The sequence below is a fragment of the Erpetoichthys calabaricus genome, chromosome 5 (genome assembly GCF_900747795.2).
Source record: "Erpetoichthys calabaricus chromosome 5, fErpCal1.3, whole genome shotgun sequence".
Classification (NCBI taxonomy): Eukaryota; Metazoa; Chordata; class Cladistia; order Polypteriformes; family Polypteridae; genus Erpetoichthys; species Erpetoichthys calabaricus.
This window is the reverse complement of record NC_041398.2, coordinates 236,475,843-236,499,086: the sequence shown is the minus strand read 5'-3', so window position 1 is coordinate 236,499,086 and position 23,244 is coordinate 236,475,843. Positions and strand designations below refer to the sequence as shown.

The 23,244-nt window shown below is 39.7% G+C and overlaps 1 protein-coding gene across 1 annotated transcript in view; it reads right to left on the bottom strand.

Annotated features, from left to right (window-relative positions):
- The window catches only part of map9 (microtubule-associated protein 9), a 65,371-nt gene extending 42,913 nt beyond the window's left edge, over window positions 1-22,458 (bottom strand). The window contains exons 1-4 of the mRNA XM_051928162.1: window positions 22,391-22,458; window positions 15,849-15,964; window positions 13,750-13,855; window positions 2,349-2,765 (exon numbers count right to left, since the gene is read on the bottom strand). Coding sequence (XP_051784122.1) covers window positions 2,349-2,765; window positions 13,750-13,855; window positions 15,849-15,926 — 601 coding nt within the window. The 5' untranslated portion in view covers window positions 15,927-15,964; window positions 22,391-22,458. The remainder of the gene's footprint in view (window positions 1-2,348; window positions 2,766-13,749; window positions 13,856-15,848; window positions 15,965-22,390) is intronic.
- Between the last annotated feature and the right edge of the window lie 786 nt (window positions 22,459-23,244).

Sequence of the window (23,244 nt, the reverse complement as noted above, 5' to 3'; positions counted from 1 at the left end):
GAGCACATCCTCTGAAATTAACGCGTCACGTGCGCAAGTTGCAGTAACAGCTAAAAGTCGGGGAGGATGCAGCGTGATAAAAGTCGGAATGTGACGTCAGAGTCTCTGTTTACTATCAACATGTGACAGAAAGCCGCTTTGAGGATCCTCTGGGATCGATGTACGAGCGTCAGTGTTTGATGAATGGTTTGATGTGGTGAAGCAAAATGCCGACATACAAATGCATTTGTGGTGCTTTTATATTCACGCGTTGCATATTCCCCATCGTAATGGCACGATACATTTTAAAAGTCTCACATACCATCTTCTGTGCAGTCTTTTTTTTTTTGTACCTTCACAACAGCATGAGAATGTACGGCTGCGTATTTGAGCCATAGAGAAAAAAATTAAGAACATGGTGAAAAGGTGTATTTTGTGATTAAAGTGGAAATTTCAGCTTTAATCTCGAAATGTCCACTTTAATCTCGTAGTTTATTTTATCATGGAAGTAGACCGCCGTAAACGCCACCTTAAAACCAACCCAGGTGTTAATCGCTACGAGCTTTTGGGGCTTCCTCCTGAACTGAAAGCAGCAGCAAGCAGCAACAGATCATCACACAGAACACATACATTTATGATATTCCAGCTCTCTGCACATTTCCTTAGATTTATACTCGAGTTGATATCACTCTCATGATGAAATGCATTAAAGAATGTGTGTTACATTTTATAGAAAAAATATTAACTTTGTTTAAATAATGAATACTGTTAATAATTACACATATGGGGGCGGCATGTTGGCAGAGCAGTACCGCTGCTGTCTCGCAGGGCGTCACGCCTCTGGTGTTCCCAGTCTGCAGTTTGCATGTTTCTCTGGGGGGCATCACAGTGTGCTCTGGTTTCCTTCTAAAGACATGAAGGCTTGGGGATATGGCGATGCTAAAATAACAGTACTGTGTGTGAGTGCTTGTGTTCACCATGCGATGAGCTGATGCCCCGTTCAGGGATTGTTTCTGCCTCGTGCCCGATGCTAGCTGGAATGGGCGCATTCTTGGATTGATGGATGTACTCAATAAACATCCATCCTTTTCAGAGATATTGTGGCGAGGTGTCCTCAGAATTTAATGGATGTTTCTGGCAATTCACAACACAGCGAAGCTGAACCTGTGCTGATATCTCACACTGCCACCTGGAGGAATCTTGCTGATTTACGTAAAGTATGCGCGCAAGTATAAACAGTACAATGTTTGCATAGCAGTACTGTCTGCTGCAAAACGCGTCGCGTTAAGTATAAACCTGTCCTTAGTTACACATGTTATATACCGTCTCTTTAATTTGAGGAAAAACATTTATTTATTTATGTTCTGGTAACCTCTGGTAATCTCGAAGGTTAAATTGATCATTGACTGTGTTTTGCACTGTACTACCAAAACATGCCACAAATGTCTACGTGACGGGGTGAACTAGCAGTCATAATGTTTGACGTCCTGTCATGACCACATGCGATTACTTTCCTTGTGAGTCTTCATATCTACACGGATGCACTTAGCAGTAACGTTTTCAAAAGTGGTTAGCAACAATGCTTCTAGATGAAATGTGGTAACCTGGCTCAAATTAACTGACTGGCTGCCAAAAACTCATCCTGTCAATTGGTAGGTATTGCTGCCAACATGGTCAGGTTGCTGAAGGTCAACTTCACAAGAGGCAGGCATATTTTGTATGTAGTAATTCATGAAAAATATGCTGCCATGGTATTTATGCACAGTTTAACACAAATTGCAGTGAACTTTGTTGGACGTTTTCTTCAGGTACTCTGAATTAAAACAACTTTTAGTATGTTTATGTCAGGTGAAGGCTTCCGTTCTGCTGCTGAATGGAACATTATCTGAAAGCGTTACACAAAAATGAACTGCAATGAATCTGAAATGCAGTTTAAATGCAGCCCTCACAGGTTAATTTAAATTAATAAAGCACCTTGAGAATGGGAAAGACTCTGTATAAATAAAATTGTGTTTTTTTATTAAAATGTCTCAGAGTAAATCTAAATCAGGACCTGAAATGCAGCAAGGAAATTAAATTTACCAACACAAACTTATATTAATTACATAATCAGATTGTTTGATTGAAACTCAGACAATTGTCAATCATCAATATCCCTAGCTTGTCTACAACTCCAGCACTACCATCTTTACACTCTTCTTATTACATCTTGCCTGAAGAAGGGGCCCGATTTGCCTCAAAAGCTGGCATATTGTAATCTTTTTAGTTAGCCAATAAAAGGTGTCATTTAGCTTCTTACTACATCAATAATGGCTAACACACTACAACACCCTAGTACTCTTCTAAGTTAACCTTTTACTTGTTTTTACCTGTAGAATGGGTGCTTCTCAGCTTACGCTCTCTTGGTCGTGGGGTAGTTCGATGTTCATCATCTGTAGAGTCTCTTTTATGCCAGGGATCATTACTATCTGAATGTGAACGTGCCAACTCCTTTTCAGATTTTAAGGAAGGAGACCATTCCTTTCGACTGGCTGCATATTTTGAAAGGGTGTCTTTCTCGTGCTTCAAATCTCTGTATTTGTCCACCGTGTCATTTGACTGTGCAACATCAGAACTCCTTTTTGGAGACGTTTCTCTCTTCTTTAAAAAAGATACCTTTTTTGGTCTCTCATTTTCATCAACTTCATCATCAGAGAACTTAAAATCATTTACTGGAGGTTTCTTTTTTCTGGTCTTGACTTTTCCAGCTTTATTTTTCTCAGATTTAAAAAACTGCTTCAGGAATTCTGGAAAAAAAATGAACTCTATGTTAGATGCAAGTTAATAGTTTAGCAGACTGAAAGCTTAAGTGAACAGGTTAAAGAAGCTTCCCATAGTATATTCATAACATCAACATATTATTTTAATATCTCTCTGTTATAATAAAAAAAATCCTGGGACGAGACATGACTTTTTCAGAGAGATACTTTCATGTCCTGCGAGACGAGACTTTGGGCCAAGAGATTTAACTACGCCTGGGGCCGGAAAAAAAAAGACAAAGAGTAGATGACAAAGTAGAATGTCATAAAGAATTCAAAAACATTGGCGTGATACACATGCAGAGCAGGTTAGAGGAAATAGAAGTACTAAAATTCGAATGTCTCAAAAAAATGATAGTAAAGACCGCATTAGTGCAAACACACAGAAATTATTATCCGGTGAAATAACGGAACAGCGAAAAGAGATTGAATATATTGTTCGGATTTAAACTTTAAGTCAGAGACTTGTAGATCGTCTAATTCATGTTGCCATCAGGGAAATGTAGTGTTTCTTCCCAATAACGAGGTGTATCCGCCAGAATTAAAAGATTTTTTGTTTGGTGAAAGTGAAATCCACATATGCAAGCAGCAGGGACGCGAAGTGGCTGGCGCATAGCGCAGGCTGGGAGGGTTGGCGAAGCTCCCTAGTCTCCAATAATATGAACTGTATCTGTTACTTTCAAAAATCTTTGACACAACACCACACTAAAGATTAATTTTGAAAGTAGAAGTAACCTTCAAAACTGGATCTCAAGCTGGTTAACCGGAAGGAGACCGAGATACATAAAAGAGGTTAATGTTCCACATATGCTAAAGTCATCAGTGGAGTGCCTCAGTCCGTCTGTCCTTGGAAAACTACTTTTTCTAATTTGTATCAATGACACAGCCTGTGGTATAATTAGGAAACTTGTGAAATTTGCAAATTATACTGGAGAGGTAACAGATACTGGGGCAATATCAAAATTAATCAAAATAAAGACCTGGACGATCTTCACTTGGAAAATGCCGCTTAATGTAGAAAGTGCAAAGTGCTATGCTTAGACAAATGGAACATGCACTACACATGTAAGCAACGTCTGCAAAAGACCTAGGGGTCCAATGTGGATACAACATTTTCACATCTACGTAATGTTAAGAGAGCAAATAAAATTTTAAGTTATACGGTTAAAAATGGCTGGCTATAAATGAAGGAACATTATGCTAAGATTATATAGTAGACTAGTGAAATGAGATCACACCTGGAGTTCTTTTTGCAGTTCTATTTATCACACTACAAGAAGGACATAGCAGCACTTAAAGCTGTTAAGAGGAGAGCAACCAGGTGCATCCCAGGACTAAAGGGCATATCTTACACCGACAGGCTCAGGGAATGAAATCTCTTTACTGTATTTATGAGAAAAGAAGGTTGTATGGGAACCTAATTCGTATCATCAAAATTCTCAAAGGCATTGATAAAGAGGGTCTAGCAGAATTCTTTCAACTAAATAGTCAACCTTGTCCTTGAGGACATTGGTGGAATAAAACCAAAACCATGAAATTGTTTTCCACGCAAAGGGATGTAAGACACAAGACCAAACTACCAAACCATGTACTATAGCTGAAGCCAAAACCTTGACAATTGTTAAAAAATGCATCAAGGTAATGGAACAGTTTAGCTATTAGCTACAGAAACAAGCCTGACAGACTAAACGGTCTCATCTGGTCTGTCAAACTTCTTATGTTCTTAGTTTTTTAGCAGCCTTAATTCTTTCATGGTTTGATTCTTCTCCCTGTACTAACTTTACTGTACTAACTTTACTCTAAATTAACAATTTTGTACTTCTACGAAATCAAAAAAATCAAAATTATAGATACAGAATTGTGCAAAATGTATACCATTAGTTTTAGAGTTTGAAAAGGACACTTTTTTTGCAAAGACTACTGCAGTGTATCGCAGCATAATACTGTACATCAAAAGTCTTTCCATCCGGTGCTATATCATCTTGTTTCTTTTGAGAAGATATTCTTCAGCTTGCCAGTTGAATCAAAGCATCTCATTTTGCAGAAGTCTCTTAATAATGAGAACAGGTCAAGGGACTGTGAACCAGGAATTTAAATTGTCTCTTGGGCTGCATCTGTTTTCTTCTAGAAATTACTTAATATTTTAAAAGTTACTTCACTAAATCAGAAATTACTAGCATGAGGAACCAGCAGACGTAAAGTATGAAAACAAATTGTTGCTAATATATTTGCCAAGACAACATTATTATTATATTAAATGTAAATGTAAAACAGAAATACAGTTTTAGTATATAACAGTAGGTTTTCAGTTAACAATGGTCTGAAGGGTGGTGACTATTAACTGCAGGTCCAATTTCAAAAAAGTTGGGAGAGGATGGAAAATGCCAATAAAAACAAAAAAGCAGGAATCTGTACAATCTATTCACCCTGCACTATACTGAAAATGTGACAAACACAAATTATTTGATGTGTTACCTTATGAAATTTTTTTAGTGTTACACTCACATTAAATCTGATGACAGCAACACACTCTGGAAAAGCTGAGTGTTTCCCACTATGTAATATCTCCAGAAATAATTTTTTTCATGTCCCAGCTTGGACACTCACAGGGGTTTATCGGAAGTGGAGTATGGAAGTGCAGCCCTGTCAGGGTTCCTGGGTGCCACGATGGGGTGCTGTCAAAGGAGGACTGCCCTGGTTCCCAAACAACCTGCAAGCGCTCCCCACAAGTCATGCCATGTCACTGGAAGCTGTTCTGGTCCAGCATAAAAAAAAAAGCCTGCTGACCAACCTTATTTTGGTAGATTAAAAATCCATTATTTGAACCCAGGACTGCTGGGCATCATTGGGTTTAGAGTTTGGTGGCACACCATAGTAGTTACAAGCACTACAACTAGTTAACACTGGAGAAAGATGAATATATGTGAACAAAGATATACTTAACACAAGAAATATAATCTCAAAGCACCTCATTTACTTCTTATTATGTGTTCTTTTGCAACGCTGCTAATAAAAAAAGAAATCCCATCTATTTTCCTAATCGGCTTAACCATGGGGCAGCTGGAGCCTATCCAAGCAGTCATCAAGCACAAGGCAGAAATATTATTATACTAGACATTAAGCCCATTACAATAACGGGCGCTAGAACAGTAGTCCATAAACATTAGTAGAAACAGTCCATATTAAATAGCAAGGGACCTTTTACCTGATTAATTTTTTTCCGTAAAATGCCTGTAATTTTCTCTGACAGTAATAATGGCTCTGCTGTCCGCAATATGCGTTTAATTTTCTGTCACAACAGTGGGCGATCAGCAGATTCTCCCCAGCAACTGATATAATGTGCACGAAAATAAATCTACTTTTACTTTACCAGGCCAAGCTTCTTAAGCACAAATCTGACATCCTCAGAGTGAACACTTGCACAACAATGGGGAAGCTGGTCTCCGCGTCTCAGTACCCGATTGGATTTTCTGTGTTTTCTGTTTTAGGTCTTACCTCATTTACCAAAATCCGAATCTTCCACGCGATATTTTATAGGTCCCGCCCTCTCCGTCTTGTGTGACGCGTCAGGCTGCCTTTGAAGCATGTGCTTTGAAGCATCACACCGCGCATGCGCACTTCACCAGAGGACACACACACACGGACACTGGACGCACACAGGGGTTTTATTAAAGAGGATTATAAAAAAAATCTTTGGGAGGGAGACGAGACGAGATCTTCTCGGAAGACAATTTGAAGTCCCACGAGACACACTTTAACTTGCTCCCAGCTCTTAAAACAATGACAAGCAAAACATGCAGCTTGCCAGCAGATGATCCGACCGCTTCTCCTTGCATGTGTTCAGCCACCCTAAGGCCCCCCCCCTTCACAACACGAGTGGCAGAGACGCAAAGTGGCAAAAGGACAGCTGCTGTAAAGGCTTTAAAATGATCAACGGGCAGCGCAGCAGCAGAAAAACAGCAGATGATCCGATGGCATCTCCTTAGCGAGCGTTCAGCCGCCACCCCCTTCACAACACAAGCAGTGTTATACGTCCTGCGAGAAAGAGATGTGACCACGCCCGGGGCCAGAAATAAAGGATAAGTATTGTTTTTACAAAAGTTTTAAAGTAAAAGTGAAAATAATTCATATGTAACAATTCCCATGAAACTAACAATCTCTTAAATTGTATATCCGGTAAACCAAACCCGGGGGTGGGCAGAGCCCCCTAGTAATTTTATGAAAACAATGCGTGTTATTGTTTTCATGATGACATTATTCACATTCACCGATCACGAGTTACACAAATTGGAAGTCATAAATTTTCTCACTGCCTTCTTTGCTATATTCTTGCGCTCCTCCTTTTCTACTTCCTTATTCTGTTTTTCCTTGCTCTTTTCAATGTTTTCTTTAATTTTTGCTTTAAAAATTTTTGCTTTTTGCTCCTTCTAGGCAGTATATGATGCTTTGGCTTGTTTTTACAAAAGTTTTAAAGTAAAAGTGAAAATAATGCATATGTAACAATTCCCATGAAACTAATAATCTCTTTAAATTGTATATCCGGTAAACCAAAACCGGGAGTGGGCAAGCGAAGCAAGCAGGGGGCAGAGCCCCCTAGTGCATATGTATATATACAGTACATTAAAAAAAAAAATCTTGGGAGGGAGACAAGATCTTCTTGGAAGACACTTTGAAGTCTCGCGAGACTACTTGCACGACGCCCTATTTACAAACAAATTCTCTGAGACACTAACGTCCCGCAAGACAAAAGGACAGCTGCTGTACAGGCTTTTAAATGATCGTTGCGCAGCGTGACATGCAGATCACGCAGCATGGAACAAGTAGCAGCTGGCTTAAAGGAATAACTCATCCACTACAGCTTTATTACTGGCAAATATCAAGAAATAAAAAATGAATAAAATGAAAATAAAAATCTCTTTAAATTGTATATCCGGTATGACGGATGGCCGGGGTCAATGCCTGGCCAGGATGCCCCTTCACCACATCTGCGAGGGGAACAATGGTGGGAAGCCCAGTATCACCCCCTGGACGCTAGATGGTAGCCTCCCTCGGTTGCAGCAGTGCCCCGGACTCCCTCAGGGCTTCATGGGGGTTGGAGTTCTGTGCAGCTCTGTGGGGTTCCGCAGGCGCTGCCAGGGGGTGCTGCTGGCCCCATTTGGGCACTGGTTTTGCCTTACCCGGAAGTGCAGCCAGATGTCACCTATAAAGCACCTGGAGCACTTCCGGGTGCTTAATAAAAGGGAGCCAGCGACCACCACTCAGCGGCCAGAATCGGGTGGAAGAGGACGAGGTTGCCAGGGAGGAGTGGTGGTAAAAGAAGAAGAAGAAGAATGTGTTGACTTGTGGTAATTTACTGTACTGTGCTTGGGACTGTGTTGTGGCTGGAGGGATTACGGGGAAGACATGCCCTCCAGGTGAAGAAAAATAAACTATTTATTTTACGAGTGCCTCTGTGTGAATCTGTTTTGGGTCGGGCGCTATATAGCGTCCTATAGCGTCCTTCCTGAGCGGATAACTATACCCGGGGGTTGGCGAGCGAAGCGAGCAGAGCCCCCAAGTGTATGTGTGGATAATATTATATAATATATATATATATATATATATATATATATATATATATATATATACACACACACACACACACACACACACACACACACACACACACACACACAGTGCATCTGGAAAGTATTCACAGCGCATCACTTTTTCCACATTTTGTTATGTTACAGTCTTATTCCAAAATGGATTAAATTCATTTTTTCCTCAGAATTCTACACACAACACCCCATGATGACAACGTGAAAAAAGTTTGAGATTTTTGCAAATTTATTAAAAATAAAAAAATTGCGAAAGCACATGTACATAAGTATTCACAGCTTTTGCCATGAAGCTCAAAATTGAGCTCAGGTGCATCCTGTTTCCCCTGATCATCCTTGAGATGTTTCTGCTGCTTTGAAGGTCCCAGTGAGCATAGTGGCTTCCATCATCTGTAAGTGGAAGAAGTTCAAAACCACCAGGACTCTTCCTAGAGCTGGCCGGCCATCTAAACTGAGCGATCAGGGGAGAAGGGCCTTAGTCAGGGAGGTGACCAAGAACCCGATGGTCACTCTGTCAGAGCTCCAGAGGTCCTCTGTGGAGAGAGGAGAACCTTCCAGAAGGACAACCATCTCTACAACAATCCACCAATCAGGCCTGTATAGTAGAGTGGCAAGACAGAAGCCACTCCTTAGTAAAAGGCACATGGCAGCCCGCCTGGAGTTTGCCAAAAGGCACCTGAAGGACTCTCAGACCATGAAAAAGAAAATTCTCTGGTCTGATGAGACAAAGATTGAACTCTTTGGTGTGAATGCCAGGCGTCACGTTTGGAGGAAACCAGGCATCGCTCATCACCAGGCCAATACCATCCCCACAGTGAAGCATGGTGGTGGCAGCATCATGCCGTGGGGATGTTTTTCAGCGGCAGGGACTGGGGGACTAGTCAGGATAAAGGGAAAGATGACTGCAGCAATGTACAGGGACATCCTGGAGGAAAACCTGCTCCAGAGTGCTCTTGACCTCAAACTGGGGCGACGGTTCATCTTTCAGTAGGACAATGACCCTAAGCACACAGCCAAGATACCAAAGGAGTGGGTTCAGGACAACTCTGTGAATGTCCTTGAGTGCCCAGCCAGAGCCCAGACTTGAATCTGATTGAACATCTCTGGAGAGATCTTAAAACGGCTGTGCACTGACGCTTCCCATCCAACCTGATGGAGCTTGAGAGGTGCTGCAAAGAGGAATGGGCGAAACTGGCCAAGGATAGGTGTGCCAAGCTTGTGGCATCATGTTCAAAAAGACTTGAGGCTGTAATTGCTGCCAAAGGTGCATCGACAAAGTATTGAGCAAAGGCTGTGAATACTTACAGTATGTACATGGGATTTCTCAGTTTTTTTATTTTTAATAAATTTGCAAAAAGCTCAAGTAAACTTTTTTCATGTTGTCATTATGGGGTGTTGTGTGTAGAATTCTGAGGAAAAAAATGAATTTAATCCATTTTGGAATAAGGCTGTAACATAACAAAATGTGGAAAAAGTGATGCGCTGTTAATACTTTCCGGATGCAATATATATATATATATATATATATATATATATATATATACAGTGGTGTGAAAAACTATTTGCCCCCTTCCTGATTTCTTATTCTTTTGCATGTTTGTCACACAAAATGTTTCTGATCATCAAACACATTTAACCATTAGTCAAATATAACACAAGTAAACACAAAATGCAGTTTGTAAATGGTGGTTTTTATTATTTAGGGAGAAAAAAAATCCAAACCTACATGGCCCTGTGTGAAAAAGTAATTGCCCCCTGAACCTAATAACTGGTTGGGCCACCCTTAGCAGCAATAACTGCAATCAAGCGTTTGCGATAACTTGCAATGAGTCTTTTACAGCGCTCTGGAGGAATTTTGGCCCACTCATCTTTGCAAAATTGTTGTAATTCAGCTTTATTTGAGGGTTTTCTAGCATGAACCGCCTTTTTAAGGTCATGCCATAGCATCTCAATTGGATTCAGGTCAGGACTTTGACTAGGCCACTCCAAAGTCTTCATTTTGTTTTTCTTCAGCCATTCAGAGGTGGATTTGCTGGTGTGTTTTGGGTCATTGTCCTGTTGCAGCACCCAAGATCGCTTCAGCTTGAGTTGACGAACAGATGGCCGGACATTCTCCTTCAGGATTTTTTGGTAGACAGTAGAATTCATGGTTCCATCTATCACAGCAAGCCTTCCAGGTCCTGAAGCAGCAAAACAACCCCAGACCATCACACTACCACCACCATATTTTACTGTTGGTATGATGTTCTTTTTCTGAAATGCTGTGTTCCTTTTACGCCAGATGTAACGGGACATTTGCCTTCCAAAAAGTTCAACTTTTGTCTCATCAGTCCACAAGGTATTTTCCCAAAAGTCTTGGCAATCATTGAGATGTTTCTTAGCAAAATTGAGACGAGCCCTAATGTTCTTTTTGATTAACAGTGGTTTGCGTCTTGGAAATCTGCCATGCAGGCCGTTTTTGCTCAGTCTCTTTCTTATGGTGGAGTCGTGAACACTGACCTTAATTGAGGCAAGTGAGGCCTGCAGTTCTTTAGATGTTGTCCTGGGGTCTTTTGTGACCTCTCGGATGAGTCGTCTCTGCGCTCTTGGGGTAATTTTGGTCGGCCGGTCACTCCTGGGAAGGTTCACCACTGTTCCATGTTTTTGCCATTTGTGGATAATGGCTCTCACTGTGGTTCGCTGGAGTCCCAAAGCTTTAGAAATGGCTTTATAACCTTTACCAGACTGATAGATCTCAATTACTTCTGTTCTCATTTGTTCCTGAATTTCTTTGGATCTTGGCATGATGTCTAGCTTTTGAGGTGCTTTTGGTCTACTTCTCTGTGTCAGGCAGCTCCTATTTAAGTGATTTCTTGATTGAAACAGGTGTGGCAGTAATCAGGCCTGGGGGTGGCTATGGAAATTGAACTCAGGTGTGATACACCACAGTTAGGTTATTTTTTAACACGGGGGCAATTACTTTTTCACACAGGGCCATGTAGGTTTGGATTTTTTTTCTCCCTAAATAATAAAAACCATCATTTAAAAACTGCATTTTGTGTTTACTTGTGTTATATTTGACTAATGGTTAAATGTGTTTGATGATCAGAAACATTTTGTGTGACAAACATGCAAAAGAATAAGAAATCAGGAAGGGGGCAAATAGTTTTTCACACCACTGTATATACATACAGTAATCCCTCCTCCATCGCGGGGGTTGCGTTCCAGAGCCACCCGCGAAATAAGAAAATCCGCGAAGTAGAAACCATATGTTTATATGGTTATTTTTATATTGTCATGCTTGGGTCACAGATTTGTGCAGAAACACAGGAGGTTGTAGAGAGACAGGAACGTTATTCAAACACTGCAAACAAACATTTGTCTCTTTTTCAAAAGTTTAAACTGTGCTCCATGACAAGACAGAGATGACAGTTCTGTCTCACAATTAAAAGAATGCAAACATAGCTTCCTCTTCAAAGGAGTGCGTGTCAGGAGCACAGACTGTCAGAAAGACAGAGGAAAGCAAACAAATCAATAGGGCTATTTGGCTTTTAAGTATGCGAAGCACCGCCGGTACAAAGCTGTTGAAGGCGGCAGTTCACACCCCCTCCGTCAGGAGCAGGGAGAGAGAGAGAGAGAGAGAGAGAGAGACAGAGACAGAGAAAAACAAACAGTCAAAAATCAATACGTGCCCTTAGAGCTTTTAAGTATGCGAAGCACCGTGCAGCATGTCGCTTCAGGAAGCAGCTGCAAAGAAGATAGCAACATGAAGATAATCTTTCAGCATTTTTAGACGAGCGTCCGTATCGTCTAGGTGTGCTAACAGCCCCCCTGCTCACACCCCCTCCGTCAGGATCAGAGAAAGTCAGCGCAAGAGAGAGAGAGAGAGAAAAGTAAGTTGGGTAGCTTCTCAGCCATCTGCCAATAGCGTCCCTTGTATGAAATCAACTGGGCAAACCAACTGAGGAAGCATGTACCAGAAATTAAAAGACCCATTGTCCTCAGAAATCCGCGAACTAGCAAAAAATCTGCGATATATATTTAAATATGCTTACATATAAAATCCGCGATAGAGTGAAGCCGCGATAGAGTGAAGCCGCGAAAGGCGAAGCGCGATATAGCGAGGGATCACTGTATATATATATATATATATATATATATATATATATATATATATATATACACATATACACACACACACACACACACAGTGGAACCTCGGTTTGCGAGTAACTTGGTTTACAAGTGTTTTGCAAGATGAGCAAAAATTTTTAATAAATTTTCACTTGATAAACGAGTGAGGTCTTGCAGTACAAGTAGTTTGTCTGCTGAGCGTCATGTGATCACAACTGTGCTGATGGTTCTTCTCTCTCTCTTACTGCGGGATGTGGGCAATCGTCTCCTATTCTCCGTCTGAGTCGGCGTGCCTAACTCATATAGTCAACATCCGTACGAGCGTATAGTGTGTACTACAGCATTAGCATTGTGACTGTGCTCGCGCGCGCGCTTGTGTGTGCTGTGACGTGCGAGTCCCCGTCTTGCACCCTAAAACACGAAGCTGAGTCTCAGTACTTTAGCAACACAAGCTTTATTCAGCTTGAAACAGCAACAGCGCGGTTATTTATACACAGACACAGCAGTCAGGTAGGGCCCTGCACATTTATAATGTTCCTTGTATCACCCATTGACGGCAGGCGCTTATAGCATGTCCGCAATCTTTTCGGATTCGCTTTTACGGAGAACTGCTACAGCACTGGGAGACTGCAATTGCTTTGGGACGCTCTTCAGCGTGTCATCCCGTTGGGTGCAATCCCACAAGAGTTTAGAAACTCACTCACACCAGCCATGATTCTTTTCAAAGGTAAAGTGCAAGTTAATTTGTTTTATGTATTTTTACTTTATATTTTGTATTAATCATTTTTATATGAATAGTTTTGAGTTGTGGAACAAATTATCCGAGTTTCCATTATTTCTTATTGGGAAATTCACTTTGATATACGAGTGCTTTGGACTGCGAGCACGTTTCCGGAACGAATTATGCTCGCAAACCGAGGTTCCACTGTATATGATATGTACACACACGTGCACACACACACGCGCACACACACACACACACATACACACACTAATTTACCACAATAAATTGTCTTCTAAAAGGAAGCATTTACTGATACATTTTAAATAATACTCATCCTCACGTTCTTGTAATTTAAAATGGACGTAAAGGGGTTTGGATCCAAATGTGAAAAACAGAAGCCTTGCAACTTTCACCACCATATATAATTCCAGATGCAGCTGTTGCGAGAGCAAATGGAGGGCCAAATCACCAGTTGGTAGGTAAAGTGAATAAAGTGACTACTTAGCATATATCATTAAAGTTAATAAACACTAACCATCATCATCAGGGTCAATATCTTCATCATCAAAATCTTCAGAATAATTATCATCATCATTTATCATCTTTTCTGCTCGAGCATTGACAGCTGCCCGCAATTCATCCTGGAAAAAGTAAAGCCTTTGATAGGGTTGTTTTTTTTTTTGAGCATTACAATTTAATGTACTTTGGTTATTCTATAAAATCATTTTTTTTTTTCAAATCATGCAGTTGTGATAGTGCTATGTGAAGACTGGATTTTTTTTTTTTTTTTAAATTGTTTTTAAAACTGCTTAACCAGGCACTGTGATTATTGGTGTCCCATCCTTGGTTGCTCTTACATTGTACACAGTTTTGCTGGGATAAGTTTTTGTTCAGCACAATTTTGAATTGGGTTAAGCAAGTGTGAGAATGTTATGATAAATTTTAAGTGACTCTTTCTTCTCTTTCTCTTATTGGTATCTGATGTAGCACTTGGTGCCACTCCTCAAATGTCAAGCTGTTTTCCTGGTCATGGAAGAGACAACCTGAGAATACAGATGGCCTTGGAATCAACAGATTGAAAGATTCTATTGCATGATTCCCAGGATGGGGTGGGTGGCAGAGGTCTCCACCACCATGACTGCATTTGATTTTGTCTTTAAACTTTCCCTATTGTATTTGGCTGTGAACCTCCCAAAGGTATAATTTCTCTAGGGATGCTGCTAAATGGAGTTTTTCTTTTCCTCTACACCAATGTCAACTGGCCTTAGTTCAACAATTAATTAAGGGACAGATAGTACTGAGCTCCACTTAAGTTAATCAGTTTTAAGCTAGTTTCTTTATGTGCTCATTATGTAATTAGTAAAGATTGTAATTACATTTTATTAGGAAATTTGTCACAGTGCTGTGCGACTGCACTCAGTGAAGAGTGCTATTCAAAAATAAACTGAATTAAAACTGAACAACAAATATGAAGAACTGGGTTTCAAATTGAGTCATGGAAATATGATTGTGGTAAATGAATGAAAGCAATTTATACACACAAATTATACACAGGTAATAACACAAAACATTATTAAAAACACACTTATTCAGGAGCTATTTAGATACCTTAATTAACCTTATCTGTAAATTGTTATGGATATAGGAGGGAAACACACTTAGGTATGAGAAGAATGTGCAGACCCCACTTGGACAACAACCACAACCAGAGCATGGAATTAAAACCCACCAGTCCCATGAGGCAGTGGGACTAAACTTTGCTACACAGAGTCACATACTATTGTATATTATCTTGATTGTTTATGAAGCAAGTACATTCAATACCAATAAAAGATATAAAAAGATTGCTGTTGATAATTACAGTGTAGTTGCTAACTACCCACAATTAAAAATACATTTACAAGTATACATACTGCTCAAGAAATGAACAGCCAAGCACAACAAACAATGTCGAATTACTAGTAACTTTAACAAGAAATAGAAAAAAAATGCCAAATATAAATTTAATTATGGTACTGCATCTCTTTCATACTAACTATTTTCTTTTAACCTGGACAGGCACTTTTAAAATAAATTGCCTGTTATCCCATTAATGAGTCATTTCTGCCAAGGTTTGAATGACAGACAGTTATCTTATCTCTCTATTATAATAAAAAAAATCTTGGGTCGAGACGTGATCTTCTCGGAAGACAATTTGACGTCCTGTGAGAGACACTTTAACGTCTCAGACAAAAGGACAGCTGCTGTACAGGCTTTTAAATGATCAACGCGCAGCACAACAAGCAGAACACGCAGCTCAGCAGCAGTAGCAGCAAGCTAGCAGCTGATCCGACCACATCTCCTTAGCGTGCATTCAGTCCTAGCCTTCACAGTGCAAGCAGCAGAGACGCGAAGTTGCTGGTGCGTAGTGTGCCCCTTGGGGTTTGGGGGTGCTATACCATGTGTGTACTTATAATGTAAATGGTGGAAGAATATATACATACATATATACATACTGTGTGTGTGAGTGTATAAAATGTCACTGTTTATTTATCTCAAAAAGAAAATGACATTTTTCCCCTTAAAAATATTTTACCAAATATTTAAACTTAACACACAGACACTTAAAAATATTAGAACAACAGCCCAACCTACCTGAAATGTAGTTCTTTTAGTGACTTTCGGGCTTTTAGTGTAAGCTAGGGTGGTATTTAACATTTCTCCAAAAGACATTCTCAATGTCCCACAGATGAATGCGTGAAGAATCGATTCTATAAAGCAGAAAAGAAAAAGCAATTTCAAATTTACAGTCATCCTACTTCTGTATACTCAACTACCCCTACCTTGATTAAAATGTTTTTATGGGAAATATCTATTAGTCATTTTACTTAATGGCAGAAAACAGTTTACTCATCCCAGAAGGTGCACTTGAATTTTATATGTTCACACCATGGTAGGTCTGAAACTTGAAAGTACACTATATAACGTACAGTAACTGAATTCAGGCCACTTACAGAAGAGATTAAGGCACATTTCATAATGTGTACAGATTAAATCAAAACAGTTTATTCATAAACTATATAACACAGTACTGAAACCTTTTTGGTAAAATTATTTGAAATTTTGGTCTCTGTCAAATCATTTAGTCTTCAGGCAGGGCAGGCTCTGTATATAAAAAAAAGCTTGACTTTGAAGGAAAAAAGAGACAAAAACAGTTTTTGTTATATATTCCAAAAGACGGAATTAAATTGGTGTGCACAAGGTCCCCCTAGTGGTCTTGATAAAACTGACAACCTATATCTTTATCTCTATTTCATCCCCAGCCTGATGACAGAAGACTGAGGGCCAGACCCAGAACATGTGGCAGACATCATATCACAATATTGCCCTGAGACTCTCCAGCTATTTCCCAGAAAGTTCTGCAGTGTGTTTTACAGGCCAGTAAGTCTTACTTCTGTACCATGGAAACAAAAAAATTAGCAAGAAATAAATTAGAAAAGCACAAATATCAAAATAACATATTAAATCAAAGCCAATATAGGTTTATGAAGATCCTGCTGCCAAACCAATCTTTTAGATTTTTTTTTTTTGAACAGGCAACTGCAGTAGTTGAAAAATGCAAAGCATACAATATAATTTACTTAGACTAAAATGACATCTCTCGTCTGTCAAAATTTCTTGAATACAAGAATGTTGCAAAGGGATAGGGAGGCCTGGTCAGTCTAGTTCAATGTGTTGCCACTGAAACCCGAAAACGGGAAAAACAGGGACAGGGTGACTAATGATCTCCTAACAGCAGCAGATCATGGTCTTTTAACACTCATGATCTTTTTAGACCTCACTACTGCTTTTGGTACGGTATATCATGACATTCTTTTGTTTAGACTTGAGAACAAGTTACATATTTCTGGAAATGCCATTGCATGGTTCAAAATCGTACCTTAAAAGACCGACAGCAATTTGTTGCAGTCAGTAAGTTTAGGTCTGACCCATCTTATTTGTTCCACAGTGTCCCTCGAGTATCAGTTCCCGGCCCTCTGCTCTTTATCGTTTATATGCTTGCTCTCGGTGCCATTATTAGACAGCACGATCTACAATTTCACAGTTATGCTGACAATACACAGATTTATTTACACATGGGGCTTATGCAAACATTTCCTCCTCCTGCATTGGTTGCCTGGTTGGCTGACATTAAACACTGGTTGTCAGAAAACTTTCTCAGACTGAACAGTGACAAAACTGAGGCTTTACTTATTGCATCTCCAGGCACTTTAAAGAAAATAGACAATTTCTTAGTAAAAATCCCAGTCTTTATTATATCCTTGTCTACACAGGTTAAAAATCTTGGTGTTCTTCTTGATCCTACACTCTCTTTTGATTCACAGATTAATAATATTACCAAAGTTGCCTTTTATTTTTATTATTTTTTTTTTTTTTTTACCAAAAGCAAATTTCAAGGCAGCATCCACTGCACTCTGCTACTGCAACTGAGACATTTAATCATGCTTTTGTCACCACGCGACTTGACTACTACAACATAGTGTTGTTTGAGTCTATACAAGTAAAAATATGTACAAAATTCAGTGGCAAGAGTGATTACACATTTAAAACCCTGGGAGCATATCACTCCTTAAGTTACACTGGCTACCTGGCCCTTTCCTCATTCAATATAAACATCTCCTTTTATTTTTTATTTCTTTTTACTTCTCCTTTTAGTCCATGGTCAAAATACATACGTATTTATATAAAAAAAAAAAATGTGGAATAACAATTACAGTTGAGTACTTAACTATAGTGTTACACTGTATTACACAGTAAATACAAGGTAATAACACCTAGTTACTCTGTAGTTATACAGTGTAAGAAGACGCCATATAGCGTCCGACCCGACACAGATTGAACACTGGAGGTACGTGTATAATTAAACAAATATTTATTTTTCGTCTGTGGGCTACGCCTTCCCCATACCCACAGACACGATACAGTCCCAAAGCACACTAAATCACACCAAGCACATTCTTCACCACCACTCCTCCAAGGTAACCTTGTCCTCCTCCACCCAACTCTGACCCCCAAGTGGTGGTTGCTGGCTCCCTTTTATTGGGTACCCGGAAGTGCTCCAGGTGCTTGATTGGCAACATTCGGCTGCACTTCCGGGTAAGGTGAAACCAGTGCCCAAAAGGGGCCAGCAGCTCCTGCTGCAGCACCCCCTGGCGACGCCTGCGGAACCCCTCAGAGCTACACAGAACTCCAACACCCCATGAAGCCCTGGGGGAGTCCGAGGCACTGCTGCAACCCAGGGAGGCTGCCATCTAGCGTCCAGGGGTTAGATACTGGGTTTCCTACCCTTGTCCCCCTGGCAGATGTGGTGAAGGGACGTCCTGGCCAGGCATGGACCCCAGCCATCTGTCACAACAGGTAAGCACAATGTAATAAGGAACACCTAATCTGAAGTGATGCCTGTTTGCAGTTGTCCTGCGTTAGTCTCCTACCATCACCATTAAATCATAAACTTTCTCAAATCCTTTCTGCATAAAAATGAGATTTAAAATTTGTCTTGGCCATCACTATAAAGCACATGGGGGTAAGTAACATTTAAACAAAATATTGTTTTTGGGGTGGAGATTTCTATAAGCCTAGATTTAACAAACCGTACACTAGAGTGTATATTGCTGATATGTGCCATTTAATGCCAGCATACCCTTTTCATTTACATTTATCACGTATGAAAAATTTTGATAAGAACAAGCTATTCAACCCAGCAAAGCTTGCCAATCCTATCCACTTAACTCCTCCAAAATAACCTCAAGTCTAGTTTTGAAAGTCCCTTAAGTCCTTCTGTCTACCAGGCTACGTGTTAATGTATTCCATGTGTCTGTAGTTCTCTGTATAAAGACAAACTTCCTAATGTTTGTACAAAATTTACTCTGTACAGTTTCCAACTGTGTTGAATTCAACTGTTGAATTCATCTCAAAGTCACAGTCTCAGTTCACTGGACTAATTCCTTTCGTAATTTTAAACACTTCAATCATGTCACCACTTAATCTCCTTTTACTTGAACTGAAAAGTTTCAATTGCTTTAGCATTTCCTCATAACTCATCAGTGCTGGAATCAGTCTAGTTGCTCTTCTGTGGACTTTGTCTAGCACTTCTTTGTCCTTTCTGAAACCCAGAGACTAAAACTACACACAATACCCCTGGGAACTATAAAGTATAACATAACCTCCTATGACTTGTAATCTACCCATCTTGCTATATATAAAAATGTTCTTCCTAATAAGTTCTCAATACTATTTGTAAGTTGATAGTATGGAGTCAACTTTTGGTTACAGGTTGCCACAGCGGATCATCTTTTTCCATCACTTTCTCTCCTCGTCATCTTGCTCTGTTACACCCATCACCTGTATGTCCTCTCTCACCAAATTCATAAACCTTTTCTTAGGCCTTCCTCTTTTCCTCTTCCCTGGCAGCTCCATTCTTAGCATCCTTCTCCCAGTATACTCAACATCTCTCCTCTGCACATGTCCAAACCAATGCAATCTCGCCTCTCTGACTTTGTCTCCCAACCGTCCAACCTGAGCTGACCCTCTAATGTCCTCATTTCTAATCCTATCCACCCTCGTCACAGCCAATGCAAATCTTTAACTCTGCCACCTCCAGCCCTGTCTCCTGCTTTCTGGTCAGTGCCACTGTCTCCAACCTATATAACATAGCTGATCTCACTACCGTCCAAAGGTACTTTGAAAGCAGTACTGTGAATTTTCAGAATGTTGTGTATTCAAACCTAACATTTTTATTTCCTTTGTGTAACACTGTCCGTTTACTTAGATTAGATTTTCATATGCCACAAATCTACCCAATCCTGTGTGCTGTCCAAGCCCCTCTGTAATGATTTAACACATTCTAGACCAGGGGTCCTCATTCACAGTCCTGGATGGCCACAGTGGCTGCAGGTTTCTGTTTTAACCCGGTGGCTTAATTAAAAAGCAATTCTTGCCAAAAATTTAATTTCATGGCTTGTTAGTGCTTTAACTCTACTATGTCAGGTAATTCTCGTATCCTAGATTTTCTTCCCCTTTCTAAGGATATCATCCTAATGTTCTGAAGGCTATAATGGAGGAGTAATTCTCAATCCTTCACTTTTTTCTCTTCACTTTCCTTCCAAGTATTTAATTAAACCCCAAAGTGCATGATAAATACAAACAGGTGTAAATGGTAACAAGCTAAATGGAGAAATGCTGGTCTCCTTTGTCATTTGCATGTTATTGCTAATTAGGCGATTAAAAATTGGCAATTAAAAACCAAGACTGCAGCTGTTTAAGACTAAAATAAACAATAAGGGTTCAAAATCTTAACGAGTGAGACAACTAAAGTGAAGCAGGAGTGTTACTTGAGCAATAAGTGCTTCTTATTAAGCAATTGGGTTGGAGCAAAAACCTGCAGCCAGTGCGGCCCTCCAGGACCGTGATTGAGGACCCCTGTTCTAGACTATATGTCAATCCACCTAGTTTAGTAACCAATCCAATGTTTAACAAACCTTAAACCAAGGGTGATCAACGTCAACCCCGGAGAGCTGCAGTGGCTGCAGGTTTTTGTTCCTTAATTAAAAAGCAACCCTTCCTTATTTAATATCATGACTTGGGCACTCAACCCAGACAGCGCTTCTCCATTCGCTTGTGTACAATTTCCTTAACGACATTAGAAACTTCACGACAGAAGTAACACTTCAAGAGTAATTAAAAATCAAATTGTATGTATTCTTGTTTTTGTTTTGTAAATAAACCAATGTAAAAAAGATGAAGCTTTTGTCTTGCCTGTGGCAGGGTTATAACACATGAATACCATGACTTAACTCTGAAATGTCAGGTCATTCTTAAATCGTAGATTTTTTTTTTTTTTTTTTAAACTTTCTATTGATACAATGCAAAATGATTTGAAGCCTTATATTTATATAGTTGAGTAATTTTCAGTTCTTCACTTTCTCTGTACTCTCCTTCCGAGTACTTTATTAAACCACACAGGTGTAAATGGAAACATACCCGATGGAGAACTGCAGGATTCTTTGTCATTTACATCTTATTGCTAATAAGGTGCAATTAAAACATGTGAATGCAGCTGTTTAACACTATAATAAGCAATTAAGGGTTCAAAATCTTAACAAGCAAGACAACTAACATGAAGCAGAGAAACGTCACTGGAGTAACAAATGGTTCATCAGCAGTAAATGACTTCTCACAGAGCAATGGGGTTGGAACAAAAACCCGCTGCCACTGCGACCACCCAGATCCGACTTTACTTACCCCGATTCAAAGGGCAGGAGTCTTAAATAGCAAATCAATTCAATGAACCTAACAGCAAACACTGGTCACTTAAGAAAATGGTTAGAATGAAAATATGTAGCCAGTGTCCCTGTAGGATTGGAGACTGCCAACCGCTGCCTTAAATCATACATTGAGGCTATTTATAATGCCAGTACACCCTTTGCATTGACATTTATCATGCCTAAATCATGGGTTATTATTACATGTTTGCTGTATATTCACATATTTATAACATTTTCCGGAAAAACGTTTTCGCATAACCGAATGATTATATTTTCATAAGAGTCCCAAGGATCAAACTCTTGAATGAAGCTCTGCAAAGACAAAAACTGCACAAATCGATTCAAATGAACACAAAACAGGGCTAAAAGAATGTACTCGTTAAAGATGCGTGTGTTAAATTAATTAGTTTGGTGAAATCTAAATTCACACATTTGCTTGCTTACCATGGGAAGTCCCAGCTAGTTCGGGTGCTCCCCTTCACGATCAACGATGTCAGACTTGACCCTGTATTGGGTAAAATGACTTCAGAAAACGAAGGTCTGGGTTGCTTTATGTAGCTACGGTGTCAGATTTTTCACGCGCCGCATTACTAAAGATGTTCCTGGAAAGCAGCCGGGCTCTATAATAACAGGAAAAAGCCACTGATAACTGAACGAAACTCCGAGTGAATGTGTCTCCAGATTCGGAACACGCCGTATCCCATTGCACTTACATTGCACTTACATGCATAGAAGAAGCATTGGAAAACGAGCAGCTCTTCTTTTTGATGCCAAGAAGAAAGACGCAGCTGTAATCTTGGGGTAAAATCACAGCACATATAAAAAGAAACCAGTAATATTTCTCGTCGGGGTTTTTAATTCAAAACCACCTACCACACGCGAGACTGCAGCTTGTGTTTTGCAGTGACGGATCCGGTAACCCACAGCAACTGGAAAGAACAACTTCCGGTCTACGGCACGTGTATACCTATCAAGATAAAAGTCACTGTGTAGTACGCGTTCACGTAGTAAGAAGCAAAAAACGTTTATTTTGACGCGATCATGGAAAGACGCTCTATTAATGCATCGATTTAGTTATTGGCTTCCAGCAATATGCACTAGTGATGTGCAAAACGATTCTTTTTATTGATTAGGTTCATTTCGTTCAGTTCACCAAAATGACAGTATATTCGAATCACTGATTCGTTCACTTCAAAAACAAAAACAAGCTCTATTCTAGTTTAAAATCTAGAATGGTGATTAAAGTTTGTAAAGCTATGACACTAAACAATGCAAACGATATGAATAGCAAGCAACAAAATAAGTACTTCACACATAATAATCCTCTTTATTGAATTTTGACAATAAATACATTTTCAACAATAAATAGAAAACAGTCATACAGATAGAACCTCAGAATAGTGCACACATCATGACATTTGTGAGAACATTGAACTTATAACTAAATACAATTATTTTCAGTTTTCTTTTAAATACCGTCCTTTCTCATGCATTTGGCCATGCATATATCATTTGTGAACTAACTGCAATTCAGTGTACTGCAAGTCTGTCTGCAGTTCAGTACACGAAATGATTCTTCTGGGGAACTAGTTCAGTGCACTGAACTGCGAGTCTCTTGTCTTTCAGATCGTGAACAAACTTGCAATGGCTATCAAGATCCGTGGGGGCATACTGGTTCATTCAATCAGTCAGCATACTGAGACGATCATAGTCAATCAGAGTGAACT